This window comes from Bombus fervidus, chromosome 18, assembly GCF_041682495.2.
Source record: "Bombus fervidus isolate BK054 chromosome 18, iyBomFerv1, whole genome shotgun sequence".
Classification (NCBI taxonomy): Eukaryota; Metazoa; Arthropoda; class Insecta; order Hymenoptera; family Apidae; genus Bombus; species Bombus fervidus.
In genome coordinates this window covers 7,854,749-7,882,098 of record NC_091534.1, presented here as the reverse complement: position 1 = coordinate 7,882,098, position 27,350 = coordinate 7,854,749, and the positions used below count along the sequence as shown (strand labels likewise).

Sequence of the window (27,350 nt, the reverse complement as noted above, 5' to 3'; positions counted from 1 at the left end):
ATTTTGCGGACAACCCCAGACAGGTTTGAGTGTACATTACCGAGCGTGAGAAGGCGAAAGGTCATCATTCTCCGTCAAAGGAATCCAGAAATTTAATTAATCCGAGTCAATGGTAGCGGGATATACGTCAAACTTGGACGCGTTGAGTTTGCGGTGGAAATTCTCGAAATTTGATATTACGTTCCGGAGAAATACACGCAGGCAGAAATCATCGTTTAAATTTGCAAATACCATTCAATCTACTGATCGTCGGAAAATCGATCGAACTAGGTTTCCAGTCGAAGAAAATATAATATAAAATCGACGACGACATATTCTTGTACCGTTAACGTTCACGTGTTACTTTTCCAAGGAACGACATGTTCCATTGCGGTTAATTACAAAGATTTTCGATCGAAATGGCAATTCATTTTTACGGGCTATCAAAATCAACATTTCGTTGATCGTTCCATAATCTTTACGATACGTCTACGAGGAAGATTGCAAAAAAGTCATCGATGCAGGATATATTATATCCAACTTTTTGCTACGCTGTGTCACGTTCCATCTGTTCTCTACTTCGCGTGCGCCTTCTATTTCAAATAATAGGTACGTCGTGTCGTTTCATTCGATAAAAGACGCTTCATCAACATTTTAATTGACTGCAAATGGAACGCTGAATGCATTTTCAGATGGAACTTTCAAAGGTATTGCGCGAAGTAATACTCGTTAAAAAGCAATGCGACAGTAAAAACTCATCACTAGCAAATTATTCCCAATTTTCTTTCTGTTAACGATCGAAAACTCGTGCGACGCGGCCCTTTCTTCTCTTATAATTAGTGACAGATTTGGAAAAAGAAAGAGAGAAAAGAGAAAAGAAAAAAGAAAGTTATCCGTGACAGGTGTCCAAATACGTTTGCGAGACAGCGTGCGATGATACTTTTCTCCGACGTTATTAGCACTTTTCAAATTCTATCGATATTCCGTTTGACGCGAGCGTCGATCCAACGATGAAATCCAATTAGCTCTGTTAATTGAATCACGCGACGCGGTAGAAATTAATTAATCTACAACAGAACAAGTCGACTGGTTGGGTAACTGACTTGATAGAACTTTTCACCGTTCAGCGGGAAACGAGGAAACTTTTCTACGCCGCCGTTTCATCCAGCCCGATTATTTATGAAAGTACAGTGACTCGCAAAAGCACTCAAACACTTTAATATAGAATTTTTTTTTATGAACATACTACGCACATTGTACGAAACTTTTTGAAACTTCGTTAATACCGTAACGAGGCAGGATTATCCTGATTCTGCTGGTAAATTTCGAAACTAAGCCAAAGATGTATATAAAAGCTGCAAGATATTCGTTGCAGACATAAATTCGGTGAAAAATTAGCACAGAGCGTTAACAGAGTAGTCTGCAACGTAAAATTAGCGTTATACACGATCACGCTGAATATTCTGGCTTAGTGATATCGCGAATAATCGATCTTTCAAATCGGTGGTCTTGGCGAAATAGTTTCCAATAAATATATCCTCATCTCTACGTGCATACACCCTCGGATCCCTTTCAAACTTTATCAATACAATCACGACAACAGTTCTCGAGTGCCTTAACATTTTTTCATGAATATATTACGCGCATCGAACGAAACTTCGTAGAACTTGGTTAGCTGTGTAACGAAGATACAACTATCCTAATTATAATAGCAAAATTTCACATCGACCCAAAAGTCTACGAGCAAGTTGCAAGACGTTCATCGTAAACGTACATTCAACGTTATTGTTAAAATTAGTATGCTACGCGAAGAGCGGTTTCAAACACACATCCAGTGCTAAAAATGGCCCCACTAAATATTGGGATTTATTAATATAGTGAATAATTGGTCTTGCCAATATCCTGACGATCTTTGCAATATCGAGTAGTATCTGGAAATTTCTACATACGTTCTCAGGTTCGTTTCGATTATTGTTAACGTAACAACGATAGTCTGTGTCGCATTACAATGCTAATGAAATTCCAAAATATTTGATATAATTTGTAATTAAATATATAAATACGTAAAATACGTGATTTGTTCCTCGAACACGAACTTGTTAAAGTCTCTCCGTCAGTGAGTCTCTGTGTTAAAGAAAACATTCCGCTGAAATTCATCTTCTGTTCGGTATATTTTACGTTTCGGATACACTGCTTTTGTACACAGCTGTCGCAAACAGTCGACTCTGGGCGTTCGACTAGCACAGTCTTTCGATCGTTTGATTAGGGAACCGCTGTTAGACTCGATGCAACACGGTCGGTGGACTGCTCAAACTGTACACGATGTAAATGTAGACAGCGAAAACCGCAGCGCACGTGCCCAAAGTGAAGACGGCCGTGTCGAATCCTACGAGAACAGAATCGAAATCGATCGTGAGCCCCGAGTTTTGACCAGAGCGTTGCTCGCTTGAATGTCGTTTAAGCGAAGGAAATTTACGCCGCGTGTCCTTACGCGCGCGGAAATATTCGCGCGTACACCGCGGGAAATGTTTAGAAATTTTCATTTTTATAAACATCCAACACATCGTGTGGAAAAATTAAGAAAATTTGGAATGAAATTTGACAAGTATACTTAGATTTCGCTATATATTTGTACGTAACAGTGTACGAAACAAAGCTCGATCTCTGCTACAGTCGTTTCGTTGCTTTTCAGTAGGTGGGATCAATTACGCGTAAACAACGAAGAGTATCGTTCGAGATAAAAATTCCAGTGACACTGGCGAATGCTCTTTTGCAAACAAGAATCTCGCGGTATCGTTAGGAAGGAAGATGAATAGAGAAGATACTTTGACGCGTTAAAGTCACGATATAATTTAATGCTTCGCTCAAACTCCTACGCAGTTCGCAACATCTCGGTTCGTCTTTCGCGGAGTTCAGTTTCCAGTTGTTTATGAAATTTGACAAAGCCGATTAGGGCCGGGGCATTTCGAATTTCATTCGATCTTTCGTCCCAGCTTTTCACCGAAAGCGCAGCACCAGCTGAGATACTTCGCTGCTTGCGAAATTTCATAAAGCCGATTAGAATCGACGTAGCGGACCATACGAAACGAATTTCCCGACGAGAAAGCCTCGCGTGCACGTCTCACGCGGAAAGTAGGTTCCGATAGCCTATCAATGAAAAGCAGAAAATTTCTAAAAACCTTCGCGTTGTTCCATGCATTCTATATATTTTCAACAAACTGTAAGCTAGCGGTCGTCTAAACAAGCGGAGAATTTTGTCGTCTTTTAGATCGCGCAATAAACTAACGACTAATCGGGCAAAGAAGCGATTAATACGGTGTCTGACAGAGTAAAAATTGGGCGTGCGTTATCGTAAGAATTTAAACTGGGCAGGAAAGCGGCAGAGGCGGCCTGTGACACGCGCGAAGCGTTTCGCAGTCGAATTTCGCATTTCCCTTCGTTAACAAAGAAACGACGGAACTTTTTACAAACTTTTTCATAATCGATAAGCTTGTCATAACGGGGCAGCAGTTTTTGTAGGATCCAACTTCGTAGAATGGTATCGCCTAAGCTGGCAGCCGGCGTGGACATAACTTGCGAAATTCCTGACGGTCGCAGACACAATTTCGTGCAGAAGCGACCGTAAAATTTGCGGACGACGAATGGAAAGTGACGAAATTGTGCCGTGCCGTTTGGAATTTCGCAAGTTAAGCTCGTACTCGCTGCCACCTTGTCCCAAGTCCTAGCGTTGTTTCTGAAAATCGCCACTGAAATCGCTGACACCATTTTTAACGACAACAGATTTGACCGACAGCGGAGTTGACTGACAAAACATCGTCGTCCGACGATAATTTTGACTGACACCAGCTCCCACCGACTGGCAGTATCAATACAGGAAAATAACAGAGGACTTTTACTTCTGTAGATTCGATTGTTGCGGATAATTGATGGAACAGGCCGCTTCACGACGGCCTGTGATAAAACATCTAACCCAAACGCAATACGAAGGAGAAAAATTGAGTGGTAGCAACGAAACAAGTGTTGCTTCGGTAGCAATTAATTCGCGTGAAGTTCGAACGTAATTTCGACGCACATCAATATCGGATTCATGATTTGGTACGCGGTTGTCACGGATAGAGTTCTGCTGTGTTGAGCCAAATGCGATGGTCCTTGCGAGGTCCCTCACGGTCTGGCCGCCAGGACCTACACATTGTTACACTGACCCGCAACGAACCTAAGGAAATACCATAAACCGTATTTGTTTAGCTTCGTTCCTATTCATATAAGTACTTTCGGTTTACGGATGGTCCTTATGTTTTTTGCACGCTCTTACCAATTACGGAGAAAGCGGGTGTCTAGCGAAATAGCAGATTTTTCCCATGAACAAGGATGCCCATGAGGCACATCTGGTTTTCTTTCTCATCATATTTTTATTTATTAACCAATGGGCATCGCGGATCGTTTTCTACCGAAAAGTGTGAACGACGAATCTTAGTTCAAAAGGGCACACCCACACCGAGCTTTCCTCCTTGATGGTACGAGATGGGTCTGCGACAGTTCTTGTAATCTTTTTGTACTAAAAACTTAACTGTGTTACCAATAAAGGCGGTCATTTTACCGAGTCAGTCAATTGGTCATCGTTCAAAAATTACGCGACACGATCCTGGCGACCGGCCATCATTGAAACTAAATAGCAGCGAAGCTGTTGACAAGTTAAAGCTACCGACGATCAAATACTGTCGTCGACGAATTGCTGTCGGTGATTTGAATGGGACCCGTAAGAAGTTCGCGGCAAAGTAGCTTAACGCGCGCAGAATGCAGGAACGTCAAAGGATTTGGAAATAAATTTCCGCTTTTCTTTAACGGGCAACTGCGAGTTTCCTTTTGGATATGTCGAGACGCGTGCTTCGATCTGTCAGGGAAATTAAAATTGTCTCACTTTCTTTCGCGTGTTCGTCCCACTCTCGAGATGGGCATTCGTTGCCTATCGATAACTGCACCGATTCATCCTGCATCAACGACTTCCCCTCTGCCTTTGCCGCGGTTTCGTCTAAAGTTCCAGCTTTCGTTGTCTTCTCTTCCATATCTTTCTCTCCCTCGGACTCTTCTGCAACCTCGTCGGTCTCTTCAGTTTCTATGAAAGATCGCGCGAATATTTCAAATCCTTGCACCCAAGACACGCAACAACTGCGCTCTGCCTACTTCTGCCCAGATATTAGAGCAGCAAGTTTCGTATCGTTAACAAACGTATTTGTTCCATTGAAAACGGAATATTATATCCAAAAATACAAAAACTAAATTTAAAGTAATTTGTAAATGTAAGTTGTTAATTGTAATTGTCAAAGGTGTGTCGAGTGCTGTAGTTCGATCGAGCGATTTAAAGGAATGCGCGTGCTGTTCAAATTATCTCACGAAGAGTATTATAATTTTTCCTCGTGCTTAATTTTCTACTAGAATTTGTGTATAATTTTGAAACGGTATTTTTCTTTAATCGGTTTCGATTCTCCGTTAATTTTGATCGCGCTATTTCTCCAGTTCTGGCTAAAATATTCCGAATCCATCATTGACCGATAAAGCGCAACAAATTTCTAAGACAACCAATTAAAAAAGAAAAAAGAAAACTGTCGTATTTCTTTCTTTGCTCTTAACTTCGTTACGATACCTTCTATTTCCTGTCGGCCGTTCCGTTCACTCTCCATATCCTCGGACGAACCAATTTTCCGATCTCCGAGAAACATCCAACGACTCTAAGCTGTTTCGGATCGTCCCGTTTCAATTCCTCAGTCGCGTTAATTCGAATTCGATTCTGGGCGAGCCACGACGATACAACATGACCGGGCAAAGCACCAACGGAACTTGATCTCGTCCACGGCGCGGAACAACCACCGCGCGACCTCTTTTCTAGTCGGATAGCCGAGCTGAAATCGTCAGTTGGGACGTCCTTAGTTAGCGGACGAGTCGGCAAATTTACCCAAGGACTCTGCCGGGCTCTGGCTGTCGTTAAGCACAAAAGGTTCCCTTGATTTCTTGCCTCTCGTTTTCCTCTCGTTTTCCTCTCGTTGCAGGGCCGAGCCTCGCGAGCTCGCAGAGCTCCTCGATGTCGGCGAATTAATCCGCCTCCGGTGATTACGCGGCTAAACGAGTCTTCCTCGGAGGCTGCCGCGCGTTTCCCGGCGGCTGGCTTTCTGCTCCAACGATGCAAATTTATGATAAGCGCGAGACGTAGTTGGAAACGACGTCGTTTCGCTGCAAGCGTAAATCTTCGACTCAAAAACTGACGACTGATATACGTAAATACTTTTCTCTCCATGATCGGTCGAAAGTCGAAAATCGAGACTCCGCGACCGCCAATTATCCTTTGGAGAACTCGATTGTACGTAACGGATGGGATTTGTCGTTTTGTCCAACTTGGAAGACAGGGCGCGAACGAAAGAATATAATACGAATATAAAATATCGTGTCGTACGTACAACGAGTCCTCCTGAAACCTGATGGGACCATTAACAATGCATCCGAGCCGAGGGAAACGAGCAATTATTACCTAACTGTCAGTAAATTAGGAGCGTCCCTTCGAGGATCGGTTGCGAAGATTTCTGCTCTGTGGTCAAGTTCTTCGTTCTTCCTTTATTCGATAATATTCTTGGCTGGTGATGATGAATTTTTAAATGTCCTAGGCGTCAGTTGGGTCTTCGTTATTTGTTCCTTCAGCTTGGCCAGCTGTTTCGCGAAGTTCAGCTGGAACCTCGGCTCCTTCGATCGGTCCTTGCTCGACTTCTTCGTCCTCCAGCTGTTCCACGATTCTTGGCTCGCGGTTCAACTCGGTGTCGGTGGAACGTAAGGAGGGCGTTTCCATGGGTTCCTTCGAGCTAGCACCCACCACCTCGTTGCTTTTGCTCTTCTCTTCTAGGTTCGAATTCGCGGTATTACATCGATGGATAGTCGTTCGGAATGGGACCGACCTCACCAATTTCGATGGTCTCGGAATATCTTGTCGCGGACATGATTTTGACGAGGGTAGACCCCCAAACCGCAAATTTACAAAATTACGAGACTTCGCGGATATGCCGAGAATACGCATACAAGTTATGCATCGGGCAATTTTCCTTCGCTGCCCAAAATTCTCTGCGAGGGATGAGATCGACCCCCGAACACCCGGCTACCCTTCCATTTCTCGTTATAACTTGGCAACTGTAAGAACTGGGAAAGAAGTTTACAGGAAACAGCTAGTCTCTTCAATTAGGATTATCGTTTGGTAAAAAATTGATCGATATTGTAGCGAGGGACGGAATCGAGAAGCAGGCGGATTTTTAGGAGTCCGTTTCATTTCGTCAGAGCGAATTTGGGCAAGAAAAAAAGAATCTATAAATACGTGTCGTCCTCCGCGTATCCCCGAAATTTTATAATTTTTGCAAATTCCGAGTCGAGGATCTCCCCTCGCGAACAAGTCTCTCTGTACACGCATGTAACGGTTGTTCGGTTTCAATTTTAAAGATAATACGGAGGTACAGAGAATTTATGTCTAATATTATTTTACCCTAGAATGGCGACGTAATCCTAACTTAGATTTAACTGAAGTTTGTTGGAAACACCTGAGGAGCTAAAGCTGTCTGGCTCAGACTATTGAACGTGGTAACACATTTCAAGGCCGTCAAGATCGGTGAGGCGTGCCGTATTCTAAATAATTGACCATCTCTGACGTTACGCGTGTCTTTGTTTTAGCAAATTACGCGTTTCAACGAAATATCTGCTTTGGATTACACAGCGTTTTTTGTTAATTAGCCGCTAAATGTAAAAGGGTTTACAGCGGTTTCAATTAAAGTATCTTTAGCGAACCTAAAACCGGAAATGAGCACAAACGTGCGCAGATGCAATTTGCGTGTTATTTACGGGTATATTTAACGCTGAAGTTTAAAAAAGCAGGTTTAACGTTCGAATCGACAGGGTAAACAGGAGATTAAATTTATGCGCGAATAATTGGTATTTTGTGTACTTCTCTCGTGTTCGAAAATGTACGATGAACAAGCAAAGTGTGTTTGGACACTGCGCATTTGTAGAAAATTTCTACCAACATATTGCTCATTTGAGAGCAACACAAAAAGTTACGTAAGAATATCGTACTACACCATATCTGATACCAAACATCCCTCAGGAAAAGCACACGGAGGATGCGCAGTAATAATAAGAAACGACATTAAACATCACTTACACAGCCAAGAAATATTTACAAGCAACCACCGTTACTGTACAATCTAGTTGTAACCATTTACAGTTGTCAGCAGTATATGTACTACCTCGACACAAAATTACAGCACAACCACGAAGATGATAGCCCGCTGGGGGTAGCCACCCACATGCTATATTTTTTATTTGAGAGCAAGGCAAAATAGTATTGTTATATTCTTTATTCTTAGGATTAGTTCAATCGGACAGATCGTTAAAATCACGTTTTCTCGATATTAGTTCCAATTTATCCGAAGAACGATTCTAATAAATACTTCGAGGCTGGTCAAATATGAAAATTTGTCAAAATATCTTCAACAGAACTTCGCTTATAATTATTTTTATATAACATCTGTTTAAACGTATTTGTTATTTAACGAGATTCTCTATTTCTTTGGAATAAGCTTCTCCTGAATTAATTCAATTTCCCTATCGCTCTTTGATTAATAGATTTAACGTGAAACAAAGCAAACCTGCGGCCCGAGCTTGTTCAATCATCTTGGCTTTTAAAAATGCAAGCTTTTTGCAATTGTTCTCTTTCGTGCATCCTATGATGACAGGCATTTTTCACCGACGTCTTGTAACGAGAGATCTAAAATAAAACTATGATATTCGACATTTTTATTAATTGCACGTTCGAAATTTAGTTTGTAGAAGTGAAAAAAGGAACGGTATGATAAATACTTTTATAGTAAAGAGCTTAAGGATAAAATTGAATGTTTTTATAAGATTACGAGGAGAAAGAGAAGAAAGGTGTTGTTTCAGCTCCAGACAAGATTATCTCCGCGACCCAGAAGCGTTTTCTTCAACACAGACCAACGTCCAATCTCCTGTTTCTTTCAGCAGTACTTGTAGCCACAACTTTTTGACTTCGACGTTTCCTCTGATCGTCTCTTAGAGTTACAGCAATTCGATTGTCCCTCGCAAGCGCGTATTTCGTACGTTTCACAGGGCTGTTATAGAAAGTAACATTAAACCAGAAAATTTAACATCGCGAGCATAGTGTTTTTCTTAATTCTCTATGATATTTAATCTTCCAAAGCTATAATCAAGGAACTTTACTTTAATGCCAAACGCCGTCAGTCACGTAAAAGCATACATACATATACAGCTCTTAAGTATAAAATATTTCTACTTTATTTGCACCTATGTCTCATGAGTTTCATATTCTGTTAATTTTAAACTCGTCGTACGACGAAAAGATAATAGAACTGCCTCTACTGGACCCGCATCGTTTCTACGATCGGCCTCCCACGACTGATCTACGTCTATTTCCCATATGTGTGTAAATCTCGTCATGTCCTTGTCACCTGCTACGCAACACAGCCAGGACCAAGAGATCCGACGATTTCACGTTGGTTTGCTCAACATCATACGCGGGAACTTTCGCGATTTCGGTTGGAGACGTGCTCCACAATTTCCCAAACTTTCGGAATTATTCAGAGCTCATTGGTACAGGAACTTCTTGATAGCACCGGTATTTATTGAATTACCTCGGATATCGACGCGCCGCCCCGAATATTCCGCACGCCGCAGTTCGTGGAACTCACCTCTGTTTCATAATCGAAATACTTTCCGCAGCGTGCTTCGCCGAACCAACAGGGTCGAATGATTCGAAATGAGAGACTGATCGAACCACGAAATACGTTTCTCTGGAACACTAACCTTGCCAGGCTCGGTCAAGTGCCCAGTTTCGAAATTGCACGTTCGTCGTTGCTACTGTCGTTCGTCTAAATTTACGTAAATTCTTATTTATTAAGAAAAGCCGAGAAACTGATCTGCGTAAAGTTAAACGAACAAAGGAAACAACGACGAACGTACGATTTTAAATTACATTTAAGATAAGTGCATTTAAGATATGCTGCACTGCGAGCACCACGAGTATCGGCGAATTATTATACTTCCGTATTTATCAAAAATATCGTTTCGTTTATTTTGCATTCTTTGAAGCTGCTGATAGCTCATATGTGCTTTAATTGATAGAAAAATTTCCCCCAGGATAAAGTCAACTGGTTCGCGAGGGAGGAATTTTGAAAATGCAAAATTGCTCGGCACGTGACACGAGAAACTGCGTATAAAATATCCGAAAGTATGCTGGTCTCTATGATACGTACTACGTGAAATAATTTTCTAAAAACTCGCAGTCTAAGTATTAGAAACTCGGTTGCTACGCACGATCAGTGTTGGATCTTCTCCTGTGCTAGGAGACGAGCATCGAGGATCGCAATCGAAGTGATTTGGCGTAGAATTGTTACGAGATTTCAGCTCTCTACTCGGTTCGTGGCTCGGCTGACGACTCGATCGACGACTCGATCGACGACTCGATCGACGACTCGATCGACGAGTCGAATCGCGACTCGATCTTTCCTCGTCGGTCATTTGGCGAAGGCGATAGGCCTAGAAATTCTATTCAGCGATCATTTTCGAAGCCTTCGAAATTTGCTGCCACTATCTTTGCCAAGGAAGTACGAGAATTTCGAGTGCCGAAACGATTGCTTCGTATTCTGTCTGATTTTCTTCAAAGTGGATTATACCGGTTGTCCAATTTTAATCTACAATTATAAATTACTTTTCTTGTTTTCGAAACGAAACCATTATTTTTGCGAAGATATTGCTGGTTTTCTAACTGTGTCGTAGCGTATTGCGGACCCTAATTGCAAAGAAGAGTAAGCACGATACAATAAATAAATATAACATAGGTGTCATTTTGTTAAACTTCAATTTGGTACGTATATATATATAGAAAAAGACCTATCTTTTATATATTTCTAATCGCACCGCCACACGCATACGCAGGCATATTAATGCAACGTAACTGCAAATGAATTTACTTACTTGAAATATTCTTTCGGAATTTCAGGTGCAAAGATTCACAGTTTTATCTATTTGCGACGTGCTTTTGCGGCAATTTTGAGTAACTAAAGTGAATTTTGTAAGGTTACATGACGAAACAAAGATTGTTTTTTTATTGATAAATGCGGGATTTCGGCGAAAACTAGTTTCTATTTCGCCATTTCGTTTTCGTTGTCTTGTTTCGCAACGCGCTCGTCTTTCGTTTCAAATCTCGCGATACTAAAAGGCCTGGTACACATTCGTTTCGGTCGCGACGTATCGCAAGAAAATAGAATAATTAGAAAGTAAGAAAATTGTAATCTTCTAAACGAAAATTCTACGAAGCGTTGCGTATTACCGCACACAGTTTATAATTTGTATTTCGGTTTCTACGGCCACGTATTTTATAATCTTATAAATTTATATTCCCATACAGTTATTCTCGCCGGTTAAATATCGCAACAATGTATAAATTAAACGAAAACGATGCGAGTGGAAGGCCGAACGAACATGCTGGGATATGCTACGTTACATTATAACGTATATTCTATGCGCTTGATAACGGAGGCGTGAGAAACGCGAAATGGAGTAAACGAATTGGCGATGTAAAAGCAAAATGCTTTTGAAAACCCCATCTTTCGGTGCAACTACTAACGAACCGAAAGAAGAATAGAATTCCAACGCAAATTCAACATGTATATTCGCATATTACGTGAATTAATTTTTATTTACGCAATAAATAAATAATTAGATTTGCTAAATCACTGATTTATAACAAATAACCAATTAGTTTTCATTCTCTCTGTAAAGCATTCTCGAGAAAACGTATACAGAGTCTTCGAAAGAAAGAAATATTCTTGCAAAAGGAAGAATATTCTCCTTTTGTTCGTTAATCATGTCGTTAATGTTTATAAAGAAGTTGCTTTCTCTCGGCGCTGTGAGCTTTTAATTGTTGTTGCAAAACCTCCTACTCAGATAAATCATTTCCCTTATTACATATTTTAATTCAGCGAGAATAGTGAATGGCTTGATTAATGAATCTACATAAATCTCGTAAGTCTGCATGAAAGGAAGCACGCAGAAAGGGAACTGATGACTCTGTGTATGGTCAGCACCATTAATTATTATTTCAAGTTTGCATTCAAGGCACGGCAGATTTTACTTTACCATTGAACCGAATTAAACTATTTGAATTTTTCCTTTTGTTTTCTGCGTAAAACAAAACTCTGGACCTTTCGATTTAGTTTGATGAAAAATGCGCGGTTAATCGTATCGAACGATCGAGAAGATGCGAAAGAACGTTTAACAACAGAACAGAATTAACAACGCGACAGAAAACAGCCACCGTCTAAACAGTAGACGGTATATATTCGAGTAATTCGCAAATTTTGACAACATGGACATCCTACGAAGCGTTGAAAAGTATTTGAAAAGCGAGTCAGAAGGAAGGATTATCATTTTTTAAAAACAATGTTTACTAAACCAAACAATTTTTCATCTACGTGAAATTACGTGAACTACAAAAATACCTTCGAACAATTCGTAATCTCGAAACCATGGACTGAAAAATATTTCAAAATCGCACCAGGGGAAAGCGTCAGTCTCACTTTTAATGCTAATTTCTACCAATTGGTTCTTCCACAATTTTTGCTCTACGCGTCGAATTAGTACCTAAAACGCGACTCTTGCAAATTCATATTTCAAAGCGAAATTTCTTATTTTTTTTTACCTTCGTTCGGAGTCTATCTAGTCTGAAAACCGCAGAAAATTACATTTCACCGCAACGCGCGCGAGCCATTGGCGAAATAACAGAGGGGGACCATCGTCGTCTCATTGAAACAAAAATATTCCAATTATATACATTCCACCCTTTTCGATTGCTTTCGTCTGATATCAAATTCCTTCGCCGCGGCTCCGTAAAATCCGAATATTCAGCATAATATTCGCTGGCTTTCGCCCGCCGATAATCGATGCACTCTGTCCGATAGAAATGTAATTGCGCTCGTTGGAAATTATCTTCGAGGTAATTACCATTAATGGTAATTACGGTGGCGATCGTATCAAAAAAAAGGCGCGTAGAAAAAAAGGAGGAGAAATGAAACAGGGCGAGAACGAGTTGGTGGTGGTGACGGTGTTGGTTGAACATGTGCCAGAGGATGGAAGAACATCGAACAATGTTTTCGCAGTCTCCTGGTTCCGTGATATCGGCAACGCCGTGTCCTCGACAGCCGCTACGTTAAAGATAATATTTTCGAGCCAAGTTGGAAACGCCAACGATCGAACAAGAGCCGTTTCGAAGGCAGCGCGTTTGGCCTGAGAGCGCAACGTGGTAAAAATGGGCTCGGGGAAACGCTGATATAGGCAGATAGGTAAACACCGGAGAATGATGGATGCGAACCAAGGGGGAACGTGGCATTTCCCGGCCGGAGAAATGGACGATGCGATACTGTTAGATTTTATCGCGGTTCAGTTGCCAGTCTATTAGTCTTATGTTTCGATGGGGAGAATGAGGCGGGTATGGGTTCTCAGGGCGTAGGACCACGCCCTGGGAAGGTCAGTTCGCTGATCCGGTGCGGAGAATTTCGGAGAAGTTGGTGGACCCATACCTGTAGAGACCACTCACCTCATCTTCTCGTAGGCCTTGACCGGGCCAGGGTGCGAAAGAGTGAATGGCACCAGGACGGACACTTTGTTAACGACATGGCCATAACTGGTTAGAAGAAAATGATGGATACGTGCCAAAGTAAGCACGTTTACGGTGCAGGGGAGGGAGACCCCAGTACCGGCGCAGTCGTGGGTAGTAAAGTGGGCCCTGCTGCGTCGTCATCTCACGACCACGGCCGTTCGAGGGTGGACCGCCAGGCCCCCGGACGCGTTTCTACGTCTGGCGAGGCGGGAAGCAGTAAGATGGAGATACAAACGAGGAGTTCGCAGAGAACCGCGGACAGGTCGGAGGGCGTTTTTCTCGCACTGGCCATGGTGGGCGACGTCACGTTTCCGGACGCGAGCGAGGTCCGACGACGAAGAGTCGGTTACTTCGTTCGTGTCGCGCTCATCGCTGGTCTCGATGAAGATCACGAAAAAGGAAAGGATACTGGTGTCACTGACCTCGGATATCTCTCAAGAACTGGCGATGTAAGTAAGGATGAGCTCGGCGACGGACGTCAGCGCCGAAGTCACACGGCAGATTGCCGAAATAATGCGGTTTGCGACGACATCGTCCAACCTAAAATGAACCTATGTGAAGGCGCTGAAGGACGCGTCAAGCTATATATCCACCGCTTGGCAAAACCAAGCTTCGAGGAGGGTGGGACCAACGCAAAACAACGGCACTGCAGCGACGAGGCTCGCGGACGCAAGGATGACCGTGTTGGAAGAAGAGAACGCAGCCCTTCGCCAAGAGCTATCGCGAAGGACTGCCTGCGCGCACGAATGCCCACGGTGTGGCGGCTCGGACTCCGAGTCTGGCCGCCCTCCGCGCGAGGGCAAGAGCGCGAGGGCAAGAGCGAGAGTGCGCGTCTCGCTGCCCTGGAGAGGAGGATCGAGGAGATCAGATCCTCCATAATAAAGGCGATCGAAGAACGCTTCGGGGGGTGTCAATTAAATGACCCCGAAAAACGCGGCAGAGATTGCCGGAGCACTCTGCCACAGGTCGCTCCGTCAACGCTACCGAGAAACCACCAACGCCACCCCCGAGGAAACAGGAGGAGGATGAATGGAAAGTGGTGGCTTCCAAAGGGGCGCGAATGAAGGAGGTCAGGAAGAGGATGGCAACCGACGCCGAGGAAACGGCGAAAAAAGGGGGAAGGGCTGCGGCTCCAACACCACCGGCGGGGACGGCGGCAAAAGCAGCCACCCCAAAGAAGGATGACAGGGGTGCCCAAACCGAGCAGCGGCGCCGCCGCAACGAAGAAAGGACCAACGCCGGCATCGAGGACGGCCACGCTTACCCGCACACAGCGAACGTCCGCGATGATCCTAACGCTCAGCAACGGAACAAAGACGTCATACGTAGAGGTAATAGACGGAGCATCCCCCTCACGGAGATCGGCGTCAAATCGATAGGGATGAGAAAAACCGTGACGGGCGCGATAGTAATAAAGATGCCCGGGGACAAAGGCAGAGAGAAGGTGTCGCAACTGGCGACACACATATCGAGAGTTCTAGACCCGACCGCGGTCAAAGTGGCAGCTCCTACAAGGACGGCGGAGCTGAAATTGGTCGGAATAGACATATCGATAGAGAAGGAGGAACTGCGACAAGCGCTAGCCTTGGCGGCAGAGTGCGGGGTCGCGGAGGTACAAGTAGGGGAGATCGGAGCCTCCAGAGGCAGTCTCGGGGCGGCGTATGTAAAGTGCCCGGTGGCCGAAGCCCGCAAATTAGCCCAGGCAGGGAAAGTAGCCTTGGGATGGTCCACGGCGAGGGTTATCGCGATCCCAAAGGCGCTCTGTCATTGTTTCAAGTGCTTAGAGACGGGACAAACACGAGTAACTTGCGTGATCACTGTGGACCGAGGACACCTGTGCTACAGATGCGGCGGAAGCGGACATCGTGCCAGAGGCTGGTGCCAGAGGCTCTGCACCCAAGTGCCCCCTGTGCGAGTCGACACCCGCTGACCACAGGATTTGCGGGGCGGCATGCGCCCCCCCGCCCCGAAAGTCAAGAGGAAGCGACCTATCCGTGAGACAGGTGATGAAAAGAGTCAAGGAAGCATCGCAAAAAGCAGCAGTAGATGGCCGGGAGGAGGCCATGGAGTTGGCGCAATAATTCAAGCGCCTCCTCCAAAGTAACCTCGGAAGATCAAGACGGGCGCAAGACCTGCTCTTCCGGACCATCAGGGAGAGTGAGGTCGCCTTTGCGGTGGTGGCTGAGCCGTATCGTGCCTCCCCCCCCCCCCCCCAACTGAGCCCGTGTTCTAGATGAATCAACAGTCAAAACATGGACGTCAACGCTGAATGCCCCCGGCGTCCTGCTTGACCGTGGCAGCAGCTATGTCGCGGTCCAGTGGGCTGGAATTGTGGTGGTGGGCGTCTATGTTTCCCCTAACAGCGGCTTGGCCGCGTTTGGGAACTTCCTGGATGGGGTTGGCGAATGCGTCAGAAGATGCCTTCCCCGCCAGGTATTCGTCCTTGGAGACTTCAACGACCATTCCTCGCAATGAGGAAACGCTAAGAACGGACACTCGTGGAAAGATGCTGTCCGGTTGTGTAGTAGTTCTTGGGTTCCTACTTGCGAACAGAGATTCGGTGAGCACTTCCGTGGCATGGAGAGGATCCTCTGTGGTCGACGTCACGTGAGCTACCTCCGACGTGTATCGCAGAATCTGTAACTGGAGAGAGACCGAGCGGGTCGAGACTCTATCCGACCACCTCTACATACTGATGGAGGTGGCCCCTGAGACTACATCCACTAGACAGGCTAGCAGCACACACATACGGCACCAAGGTGGCGTATCAAAGACCAGGAACAAGGATCTGTTTCAGGTGGCAGTCACCGTTTCTGCCTGGAGTTGGGACGCGCAAACAGCGCGGGGAAGCGCCGACAAGGAGGCGGAAAGTCTCCGAGAAGACGTGAGCGCGGCGTGTGACGCCTCGATGCCGCGCTCCGTTCCTGGTGGACTCCCGAGATCGCGGAAACTCGAACAAGTTGCGTTCGGGCCCGCGGGAGATTGCAAAGGGCACGTCGTAGGCGGATACGTGACAAGGAAGAGATCTCCCACTGTTATGAAGTATACAGAGGGACAGGACGCACTCTTCCGCGGGAAAAGAAGATCGCGAAAGCCCGGTCCTGGATGGAATTGGATGAATCGGTCGAATCCGATTTTTCTTCGCTGCCCTAAAAAATGTGATCTCTGGCACTTACGGTAAGCCAGGTTCGCAGGATAAAGATAATGTACATATTCCGCAGTCCACGCAACGAAGTCCACTTTCTGGGCTGATTAGTCAAAATGCATAAACTGCTACTCGCTATACGATTGTCGATCCACTTTGACTCGCTGTAGACTGTCGTTCATTTTGCGCGCTTATTTTATCCTACTCTGTTTTACTTTGTTTAGTTTCCCTTTGCTGTCGCCTTTGTCAGTCAGTCAGTCGTCAGTTTCGTCGACACTTTCAATTCTGCCGCAGTACGGGATGTGTGAAACTTTGATCACTATCGATACGATAGAGAGTCGGCCCATTTCATTTGTTTTATTTCTTGACCCAGTAAAACGCACCACCTTGCCACGTTTCGCGTACGTGTCTGTATTTTGGCCGCAAATTATTTAGATGGATCGCTGTTTGCGAAAGCGTTCTCCGGTATAAGCAATAAAGTGCAGATAGCCGAGGCGGTGATAGCCGAGGTGTTTATCGAGCAAACGTAAAACGCAGGAAAGTTTTCGACAGGGGCGTGGATCCTGTCCGAGTGGATTTAAGTTGTTGAGAAAACAGTTTTTCGCCCGCCGGCCAGCCCAACCTCTGCTTTATGTTTGAATACGCCAACGTCAGCACAGAGACCAAAGATTGAACGTCTCTGTTAGCCTACACGTCGGATTTCTAGTTAAACGTATCGACTTACCGCGAGCGAAACGCTGGCAACAATTCGTTTGAGGCTTCAAACGAATGACAGACATTGATAGAAATAGCAATCGCTTTTCGAAATCCCTTTGACGGCTTTTCGTACGCAACCGATGCGTTCACGCGCGGCTTTGATCTGCGTGATTTAAAAGGGTGCAAACAAACGGACAGTTCGGACGAATTGGAGAAGGATTTGTTACATTATTTGTAACAGCTCTCCGAGTGTTTAAAATTCACTGCCTCTGAGCTTAGCTGTGTAATAAATTCCGAGAAATTATTGGCGGCGATTAATCGCCAGACAGTTTATACATTCTTATCAGAACGTGCGTAGAAAACTAAAGAAACGCAAGGATCAGCCAGATAACGATCGTTTACTGTTGCAGGGCAAATCAGTTTATGAATTTCTATTAGAACAGGAAGAGAAAAAGAAGAGAACTTGAATACCAGCCGGACGATACTGATTATCTGCTCTTTCGGGAAAAATCAGATTATAAGTTCAGGTTAGAGCGGGAATATGAGAAAGAAGGGAAGCTAAACATCGACCAGACAATACTAATTATTTCCTCTTGCGAGGAAAAATTAGATTATAAGTTTTTATTAGAGCAGGAATAAAAAAAAAGTAGAAGGAAACCTAAACACGAGCCGGACAGTAATAGTTATTTCCTTTTCTGGGGAAAATCAGATTATAACTTCTTGTTAGAGCACGAATAGAGAAAGAAGGAAAGCGAAACACCATTGAAAACTTGCTACAACTTTTCACAACTGAGAATTGTAAATCACTCGTACGCTCAATAACATTTGTTCTCCGTTTTATATCGTTATCTTCCGTAGACATAAAACACTCTGATCGATTGATAGGTTCTCTAATAATTCGTTAGGTAACGTACTGTGGGAATTTTTCGTCCGCAAGCAGTCGCTAAAGTGACCATTTTTTGACATAGTCTTTTCCGAATAAAGTGCGCTCAATAACCTGACGAGATCTCTCCTCCCTAGTTTACCGCGAGCACAACGGAACTGTCGACACAGGCACGGCTCGGCTCGTAATTTTAAGCCGTGCATACCAGAGTAAGTAATTCCTTCTGTGGTATTAAGCGCGGGATAATGTCCTCGGTTATATCGCGATGCTTAACACAGCCATGGATTTACGGTTGGCTCCAACTTAATCGAGTTTTCCTGATCTTCGCGAAAGGATAATGTGTTTGATGTTATTTATTCGACATTTTTACATATGAAGAATTATGGATCTTCGGACGAGCGAGGTCTAGCGAGAAAGTAGGCTGAAACTTTTCCAGCTTGTCGTCGCAGTATTGTTAATTGTCGATCGATTAAACGACACTTTTGCACGTTATCTACTTCTGTATATTATAGCGAGGAATAATTAGCCGAGTAAATCAACGAATTTGTGTGTCTTATTGAAGAAAAAAGTATTGCTGTAATTACGTAATAACTAGAACGGATACACGGTGCCATAATTGGGAAGGAAATAATTACGTTGGAAAGCAGCGCTTGATAATTGGACTAATTGTATTAATAAATTATTTTAGGATCAATCTGTATCTGATTGGCATTTCTAACTTCAAACATTCGCTATTTTACAGACCAATTTTGAATGGAAAATTAATCGAACTTCGTTGGATTATCAAGTGCTATTGATAATTTTATGTAAAATAGATTCATAGTAGACGAAACGTCCATGCGTTATGCTCGCATACATTCGCGTATTATACAAAAATAAAACACCTACGCTAATTTGTCGAGTCCCTTATCGGCTTACTCGTTTCTTTTCCAACATTATTTTAATGATCCAATATTTACGTAGTCGTTTGACTTTTTTCTTACACACAGGCGATCAGCTCCAGCGATTTGTAGATTGGAAAAGGCGAGATCAGAGTGTTTCAAGAAATAAACGGAAAAGTAGCTACGACGATAAATCACACGGACATAGAGGATTATCCTTGCTCTGTTACGTTATTCCTTACAAATGATTAATCGCAAGTTGCAGTATGTCGTAGCTTGGATGCTAATTTTGATACGTTTATCCAGGAGAATACATAAATTTAAACGCTCAAATTATGCACGAGTTACGCGTTGTTCGTTATAACGAAGCGGATCAGGCTCGCTCTCTTTTCTCCTAAAAGCACTCTATCTCTCTCTCTCTCTCTCTCTTCTTGTTTCTGTATTTTAATAACTGACAGCAATTTACGTAGACGCAACGCGGCTGCTATCGCGTGAAAATTAATGGGTTAATATAGTAATGTGCAACAATTAACAGAAAATTAATAGTAGCCGATTTACGGCTAGTAACCTGTATTACGGCTCGTTAAGAGACGCTTAATTGCATATTTCAACAACTTAACTGACAACGAGACTCTACAAAGTTGCTTTGCCTTCGCCGCGTAAGCAACTTTACGCAAAGTGTCTGCTATAATTTGTATGCAACTTCAAAGAGACGATATCAAACGCCATAATGTTATGCGGTGGACTTATTGCATTAAACAACCAAACTATTAATTGATATTGATTTCTAGTGCAATACGATGCAACATTAAAGTACAAGTATACAGTGAGCTGTTGTAATATACGCGTAAAAGGATAGGAGGCTAGAAATTAACAATTGCCATGAAGAGGCCAGCGAATGTTTCGTTGAATCGGGTTTCAGGCATTGTACAGAGAAAATTGAAGAATAATTTTAATCGAGTTAAGCCACGTTTGTTGCAGCATAGGATAGAGGCAACTTAGAAATGATTTTCAGTCGAGTTAAGCCAAATTCGAGCCATAAGAGAGAGGAAACTCAAGAAAGGTTTTAACTTAGATTAAACCAGATTTCGGGCATAGGATGGATAAAATTTAAGAGCGATTTAAAGTTGAGAATGTACATGTTTCACGTGTCAGTGTTGAGCGTACTGGCGTATGGAGTATGAAGGATGGGGTTAAGAAGAGAGATGGCAAGTGGAAAAGGTACAGATAACATACATAAGGTGGGTATTAGGTCTGGACAGCTGTACGCGGGAGTTACACGGGGCTAGAAGAGACGAAACGAGACAAGATAAGAACTAGGACAGGGAAAAGAGCAACAAAGTTGGAGGAGGAAGCAAAGGTGGAGGAGGAAGCAAAGGAAGAGGAGGCAAGAGAATACAAATACCAGTAGATTACAAATTTCGGTATATCGCAATCTCATACGCTAATCTAACGTGCTTGCTTTTAAAAATTCTCATCCGTTTTACACGAATCTGTCCAGTTCTTGCAATCGCAGAGTGCTCGTAGAAAACGTTGTAAGTACCAAAATTGAAAAGTATTGGTTCTTTATTGACTCACGTGCGATGTCCATGCATACAATGCAGTATGTAATTTACATGCAATTAATTGACAGCATTTTTGGTTTTTGTCTAAAACCATTTAGATCAATGAGGCATTGAGTTTCCTTTCCAACTCACGCGTCTCCCACGGATACACATTCCTTCGTTTTTCATAAGTTTGGATCACGGGAATTTTCGATTTTTCCACAGTGGAAAGAGAAATCACGTTGCGCCGTAGTTTCCAAAAATTTCAAATTGCGTTAAGGCGAGGCCGTATCACAAACATACTGTGTTATACGACAGAAACTTGTGTACCGTGCACATCGATCATCTCCGTACTCTGTAATTTACAGGAACCATTCCTTTCACATTTTCCAAAAATGGGATTTCCTCTCACGATTCACTGCAATTTCTTCCAATTAATATCAGCAATTTTCGATACGTTCGGTTCGTTTCGGTCCACGTTCGGAACCAGTAAGAACGACCTCGAACCAGATCGTCGTACACGAAGAAGGCTTGCCGCAATAATTAGTGCGGTTCCCGGGGAAATTATGCCGCATAGCGGAATGGCCGTGCTGGCGGTAATATCGTAATACGGTGGCGCATAATTAATGAAATTAATATTGGCTCAACCAAGGTTAGCCAGCTGGCGTATTGTGGTTTACCGCGGCGAAACGTGAGCCCGAGGGTCAACGAACTATCAAAGTTACTCTTACGGGCAGGTTTACCGCGCTATGGTCTGCGTTGTTTGGCTAATTTCGTAAAATCAACCTTCGTTCGATGGTGCCTCCGTGTCTTGTCCGACGTCCAGCTGTATTCGATTAGATCGGGGGATGATGTGCGCGTTCTATCGTTGATTTACCATTTGGATCAGACAGAGAAGGACGCTGAGAAGCGGACATTTTTCCACGGAGGAGAAATTCTTACGAGACGTTGTTCAAGAACCATCTCTCCAGGAACAAAAAGTGTCGTTCCGACGTCTACCGAAAATGCGCTAAGAAGGTTGAGAAAGATGAGCGCGAAAATGAGAATGTAGCAGCAGCTCGTGCTGTTATGCTTAAACACCTTCTTCCCACTTCTACTCGTTTAGATGCGTGGAAGTACGCAACTACGGGCGCCGGGATTCGAACCCGGTTCCCAAACGTTCGTAACCGAAGGTGCCAAACACTGCGAAACCGACGTCCGGTGCTAGTTGGTGTCGAGTAGTGGTATTTGTTGCCAAGTGCCGCCACAAAATAAATATCGATAGACAGTTGTACAAAGTATTTGCAAAGATAGAGTGTAAACCCTTGCGGATATCTCGGTAACTATCAAAGTTACTCTTACGGGCAGGTTTGCCGCGCTATGGTTTGCGTTGTTTGGCTAATTTCGTAAAATCAACCTTCGTTCCATGGTACCTCCGTGTCTTGTCCGGCGTCCAGTTGTATTCGATTAGATCGGGGGATGTGTGCGTGCTTTCGTTGATTTGCCATTTGGATCAGACAGAGAAGGACGCTGAGAAGCGGACATTTTTCCACGGAGGAGAAATTCTTACGAGACGTTGTTCAAGAACCATCTCTCCAGGAACAAAAAGTGTTGTTCCGACGTCTACCGAAAATGCGCTAAGGTTGAGAAAGATGAGCGCGAAAATGAGAATGTAGCAGCAGCTCGTGCTGTTATGCTTAAACACCTTCTTCGCACTTCTTCTCGTTTAGATGCGTGGAAGTACGCAATTACGGGCGGCGCCGGGTTTCGAACCCGGTTCCCAAACGTTCGTAACCGAAGGTGCCAACCACTGCGCTACCGTCGTCCGGTGCGAGTTGGTGTCGAGTAGTGGTATTCGTTGCCGAGTGCCGCCACAAAATAAATATCGATAGCCGGTCGCACGTATTAAATACAAAGATAGAGTGTGAACCCTCGCGGATATCTCGGTAACTATCAAAGTTACTCTTACGGGCAGGTTTGCCGCGCTATGGTTTGCGTTGTTTGGCTAATTTCGTAAAATCAACCTTCGTTCCATGGTACCTCCGTGTCTTGTTCGGCGTCCAGTTGTATTCGATTAGATCGGGGGATGTGTGAGTGCTTTCGTTGATTTGCCATTTGGATCAGACAGAGAAGGACGTTGAGAAGCGGACAATTTTCCACGGAGGAGAAATTCTTACGAGACGTTGTTCAAGAACCATCTCTCCAGGAACAAAAAGTGTTGTTCCGACGTCTACCGAAAATGCGCTAAGGTTGAGAAAGATGAGCGCGAAAATGAGAATGTAGCAGCAGCTCGTGCTGTTATGCTTAAACACCTTCTTCGCACTTCTCGTTTAGATGCGTGGAAGTACGGAACTACGGGCGGCGCCGGGATTCGAACCCGATTCCCAAACGTTCGTAACCGAAGGTGCCAACCACTGCGCTACCGTCGTCCGGTGCGAGTTGGTGTCGAGTAGTGGTATTCGTTGCCGAGTGCCGCCACAAAATAAATATCGATAGCCGGTCGCACGTATTAAATACAAAGATAGAGTGTGAACCCTCGCGGATATCTCGGTAACTATCAAAGTTACTCTTACGGGCAGGTTTGCCGCGCTATGGTTTGCGTTGTTTGGCTAATTTCGTAAAATCAACCTTCGTTCCATGGTACCTCCGTGTCTTGTGCGGCATCCAGTTGTATTCGATTAGATCGGGGGATGTGTGAGTGCTTTCGTTGATTTGCCATTTGGATCAGACAGAGAAGGACGTTGAGAAGCGGACATTTTTCCACGGAGGAGAAATTCTTACGAGACGTTGTTCAAGAACCATCTCCTCAGGAACAAAAAGTGTTGTTCCGACGTCTACCGAAAATGCGCTAAGGTTGAGAAAGATGAGCGCGAAAATGAGAATGTAGCAGCAGCTCGTGCTGTTATGCTTAAACACCTTCTTCGCACTTCTTCTCGTTTAGATGCGTGGAAGTACGCAACTACGGGCGGCGCCGGGTTTCGAATCCGGTTCCCAAACGTTCGTAACCGAAGGTGCCAACCACTGCGCTACCGTCGTCCGGTGCGAGTTGGTGTCGAGTAGTGGTATTCGTTGCCGAGTGCCGCCACAAAATAAATATCGATAGCCGGTCGTACGAGTTAAATGCAAAGATAGAGTGTGAACCCTCGCGGATATCTCGGTAACTATCAAAGTTACTCTTACGGGCAGGTTTGCCGCGCTATGGTTTGCGTTGTTTGGCTAATTTCGTAAAATCAACCTTCGTTCCATGGTACCTCCGTGTCTTGTTCGGCGTCCAGTTGTATTCGATTAGATCGGGGGATGTGTGCGTGCTTTCGCTGACTTGCCATTTGGATCACACAGAGAAGGACGCTGAGAAGCGGACATTTTTCCACGGAGGAGAAATTCTTACGAGACGTTGTTCAAGAACCATCTCCTCAGGAACAAAAAGTGTTGTTCCGACGTCTACCGAAAATGCGCTAAGGTTGAGAAAGATGAGCGCGAAAATGAGAATGTAGCAGCAGCTCGTGCTGTTATGCTTAAACACCTTCTTCGCACTTCTTCTCGTTTAGATGCGTGGAAGTACGGAACTACGGGCGGCGCCGGGATTCGAACCCGATTCCCAAACGTTCGTAACCGAAGGTGCCAACCACTGCGCAACCGTCGTCCGGTGCGAGTTGGTGCCGAGTAGTGGTATTCGTTGCCGAGTGCCGCCACAAAATAAATATCGATAGCCGGTCGTACGAGTTAAATGCAAAGATAGAGTGTGAACCCTCGCGGATATCTCGGTAACTATCAAAGTTACTCTTACGGGCAGGTTTGCCGCGCTATGGTTTGCGTTGTTTGGCTAATTTCGTAAAATCAACCTTCGTTCCATGGTACCTCCGTGTCTTGTCCGGCGTCCAGTTGTATTCGATTAGATCGGGGGTGTGTGCGTGCTTTCGCTGACTTGCCATTTGGATCAGACAGAGAAGGACGCTGAGAAGCGGACATTTTTCCACGGAGGAGAAATTCTTACGAGACGTTGTTCAAGAACCATCTCCTCAGGAACAAAAACTGTTGTTCCGACGTCTACCGAAAATGCGCTAAGGTTGAGAAAGATGAGCGCGAAAATGAGAATGTAGCAGCAGCTCGTGCTGTTATGCTTAAACACCTTCTTCGCACTTCTCGTTTAGATGCGTGGAAGTACGAAATTACGGGCGGCACCGGGATTCGAACCCGATTCCCAAACGTTCGTAACCGAAGGTGCCAACCACTGCGCTACCGTCGTCTGGTGCTAGTTGGTGTCGATTAGTGGTATTTGTTGCCGAGTGCCGCCACAAAATAAATATCGATAGCCGGTCGTACGAATTATATGCAAAGACAGAGTGTGAACCCTCGCGGATATCTCGATAACTCGTATACTTTACTCGTATATTTACTCGTTAATCGCAGATAATAGCGCGGATAAGTAGCTCGTGTATCCTAACGATCTTGATACTCCATAAGAAAAGAACATTATTTGAATTTTCCACCAACTCGCGTGCAGCTACAGCTTTGAGGTTTTCGTTGTTGATAAATGCATCGCGTACACTGGTTTCCAGGTTGATCGAATTATTTGCGATGGCGTGGTGGTAGATACGAGATCCTCTTCGCACTTGGTACGCCGTTATACTCGAGATAGCAGCACGGTATAATTTTTAATCATTTTTCTTTGCCGACGCTGTTGATTGATTCCTATTGATAAGGTAATTTTGCTTCGTCTTTTAATCAGCTGCAATACGCGAACGATGCTGCGAGTCGACTTCTTCTCAAAAATATAAAAAATAGAGCCAGTTGACGGTGGAGAGACGAACTCGGCTTATGGGTTCGACCTCGTGTCCTTAGCTTCGAATTACCTTCAGATTCTATCGCACAGAGCTTCCTGCTCCATCGTATGGCGAGCAAAACGTCTCAACTAGTTTACAAGTAAATTACTTGCAGGCACAGAGAGAGGATGCCACCCGTGTTCAGCACTTCGAGACATAATGGCGGTAACTTGGGCATACTTGCGATTAAAGCAAGGACATCCCTACGGCTGTGCAGGCAGGTTAATTCTTGGTCTTGTCGTTCTGCTCCTACACAGGTGTTTGTTCTACAATTACACGACTCCGTGTTACCTTTGTTGCAACCAAGTTCACGCGGCTTTTTACGCGTGCTTCTTGCTAATTGGATCCTTATTAAGCTGTATTAGGTGAAAGGTTTAACGTTACAACTAACGACAACCGTTTGCTAACGATAAAAGAGCAGAGATCGGTCAGCGATGATACTCGTTAATCTTCCAGTCTTTTGATATTCACCGTCAATTTCTCAATATCGTTTAGAGAACAGCTATTGAAATGACTTAACTTCGTACTTTAAGTCAGAGGCAAATCGGCCACTCTTTGGATTCTATTCGTTTTAAAACGCCCACAGTTGCTCGTAGATTATCATTTTGAAGAGAAAAACTTGCAGATTTAAGAGAACTCGTTTAGCAGATATAGCAAATATTCGTCAAAGTTGCTCGTTCCAAGAGTACGCAGGTAGCTTCGATATTACGATAGTTGATACTGAATATAATCCTAGAATTCAATTTCGAAGTTACGTATTTTCTACGATTTTGTATCCGCATGAAAATCTTCATCGTCTCGACCATTGTATTCCGCTGCATGTTGCAATTAATTTCTTCGACAGAATACAACACGTGTAGGTTAAAAAGAAAGAAAACGTACGCGTTAAACGTTTATTCGTAACAATACGAATTTCCCCAGCAAAATTCCCCAATTTCGTAAGCTGACATTTCATAATTTCGTCGCTGACATTCGCCGTCAACTAATGCGGTATTGATTTTTCGCATTACAGCAGGATAGCTGAATGGATAGCTTTACCTTGTGGTATATACGTTCAATCCGGAGACACGCAAAGAGTTTGCTCTGCATACGGTTGCACAACCACGAGGTTTAACGGCGCTGCACGCTGAGAAACGACTCGACGTTTCCTTTTATACCGGTGCCTCTATTCCGCGAGCGTATTCGACTGCGTCCCGACTGGCAACTGCACTGCTAGCTCCATGCTTCGACTTCCGCGTTATATCTCGTAAACCAACTTTTAATTGTGTCGCATAGATGTAGATAAAATTTCGACCGGCTATTTTGATTAGCCTGTTAGCTCGCAACGACCGTAAATTCGAGCAAACTTATCAAGTCATCTCAGTTTTTGCTGCATCGAAGAGCAGTCTGAAACAGCCTTCTTACGATACCCGCTAGGTGAAACGATTTTCCAGCGAGGCCCGTTCGATTAGGTTTTCGGACGGGTGAATGGAATGGAAGGACGTCCAAAGATGATTTTTGATCCATTTTTCAACGTCGTTTCTCCTCCTTTTTTTTTTTTTTTCTTTTTAAATCTGCCGCGATTCCGGGAGAATTGCACGAGGATGATAGCAATTAAGGAGATAAAGGGACTTTTATTGAAAGCGGAATCGCGAGCATCGAGAGTTACCGGTGGATTTAGGTATGCCGGGGTAAAATGAAATTTTATATCCAATCAGCGTCGT

General features: G+C 44.2%; 2 protein-coding genes and 1 long non-coding RNA gene across 11 annotated transcripts in view; all 3 read right to left on the bottom strand.

Moving 5' to 3' along the window:
* Window positions 1-27,350, bottom strand: part of LOC139996398 (cyclic nucleotide-gated channel alpha-3) — a 260,924-nt gene that overhangs the window by 65,226 nt on the left and 168,348 nt on the right. The window lies entirely within an intron of this gene.
* Window positions 1,175-7,257, bottom strand: LOC139996441 (uncharacterized). Its single transcript, XM_074112146.1, has 4 exons — window positions 6,500-7,257; window positions 5,621-6,143; window positions 4,898-5,092; window positions 1,175-2,365 (listed from the first exon to the last, which is right to left on the bottom strand). Exons 2-4 carry the CDS (start codon window positions 5,694-5,696, stop codon window positions 2,256-2,258), a joined length of 381 nt encoding a protein of 126 aa, XP_073968247.1. The 5' UTR covers window positions 5,697-6,143; window positions 6,500-7,257; the 3' UTR covers window positions 1,175-2,255.
* LOC139996414 (uncharacterized) lies at window positions 8,394-11,738 on the bottom strand. Its single transcript, XR_011802234.1, has 3 exons — window positions 11,014-11,738; window positions 8,913-9,131; window positions 8,394-8,770 (listed from the first exon to the last, which is right to left on the bottom strand). It is a non-coding gene; the product is annotated as an uncharacterized lncRNA (long non-coding RNA).

Coding starts and splice junctions, on each gene's coding strand:
- LOC139996441 (XM_074112146.1), bottom strand. CDS start 5,696: ATGTTTCTCGGAGATCGGAAAATTGGTTCGTCCGAGGATATGGAGAGT. Junction 5,093..5,620: donor CGGCCGACAGGAAATAGAAG/GTATCGTAACGA, acceptor GATCTTTCATAG/AAACTGAAGAGACCGACGAG. Junction 2,366..4,897: donor GGACGAACACGCGAAAGAAA/GTGAGACAATTT, acceptor CTGTTCTCGTAG/GATTCGACACGGCCGTCTTC.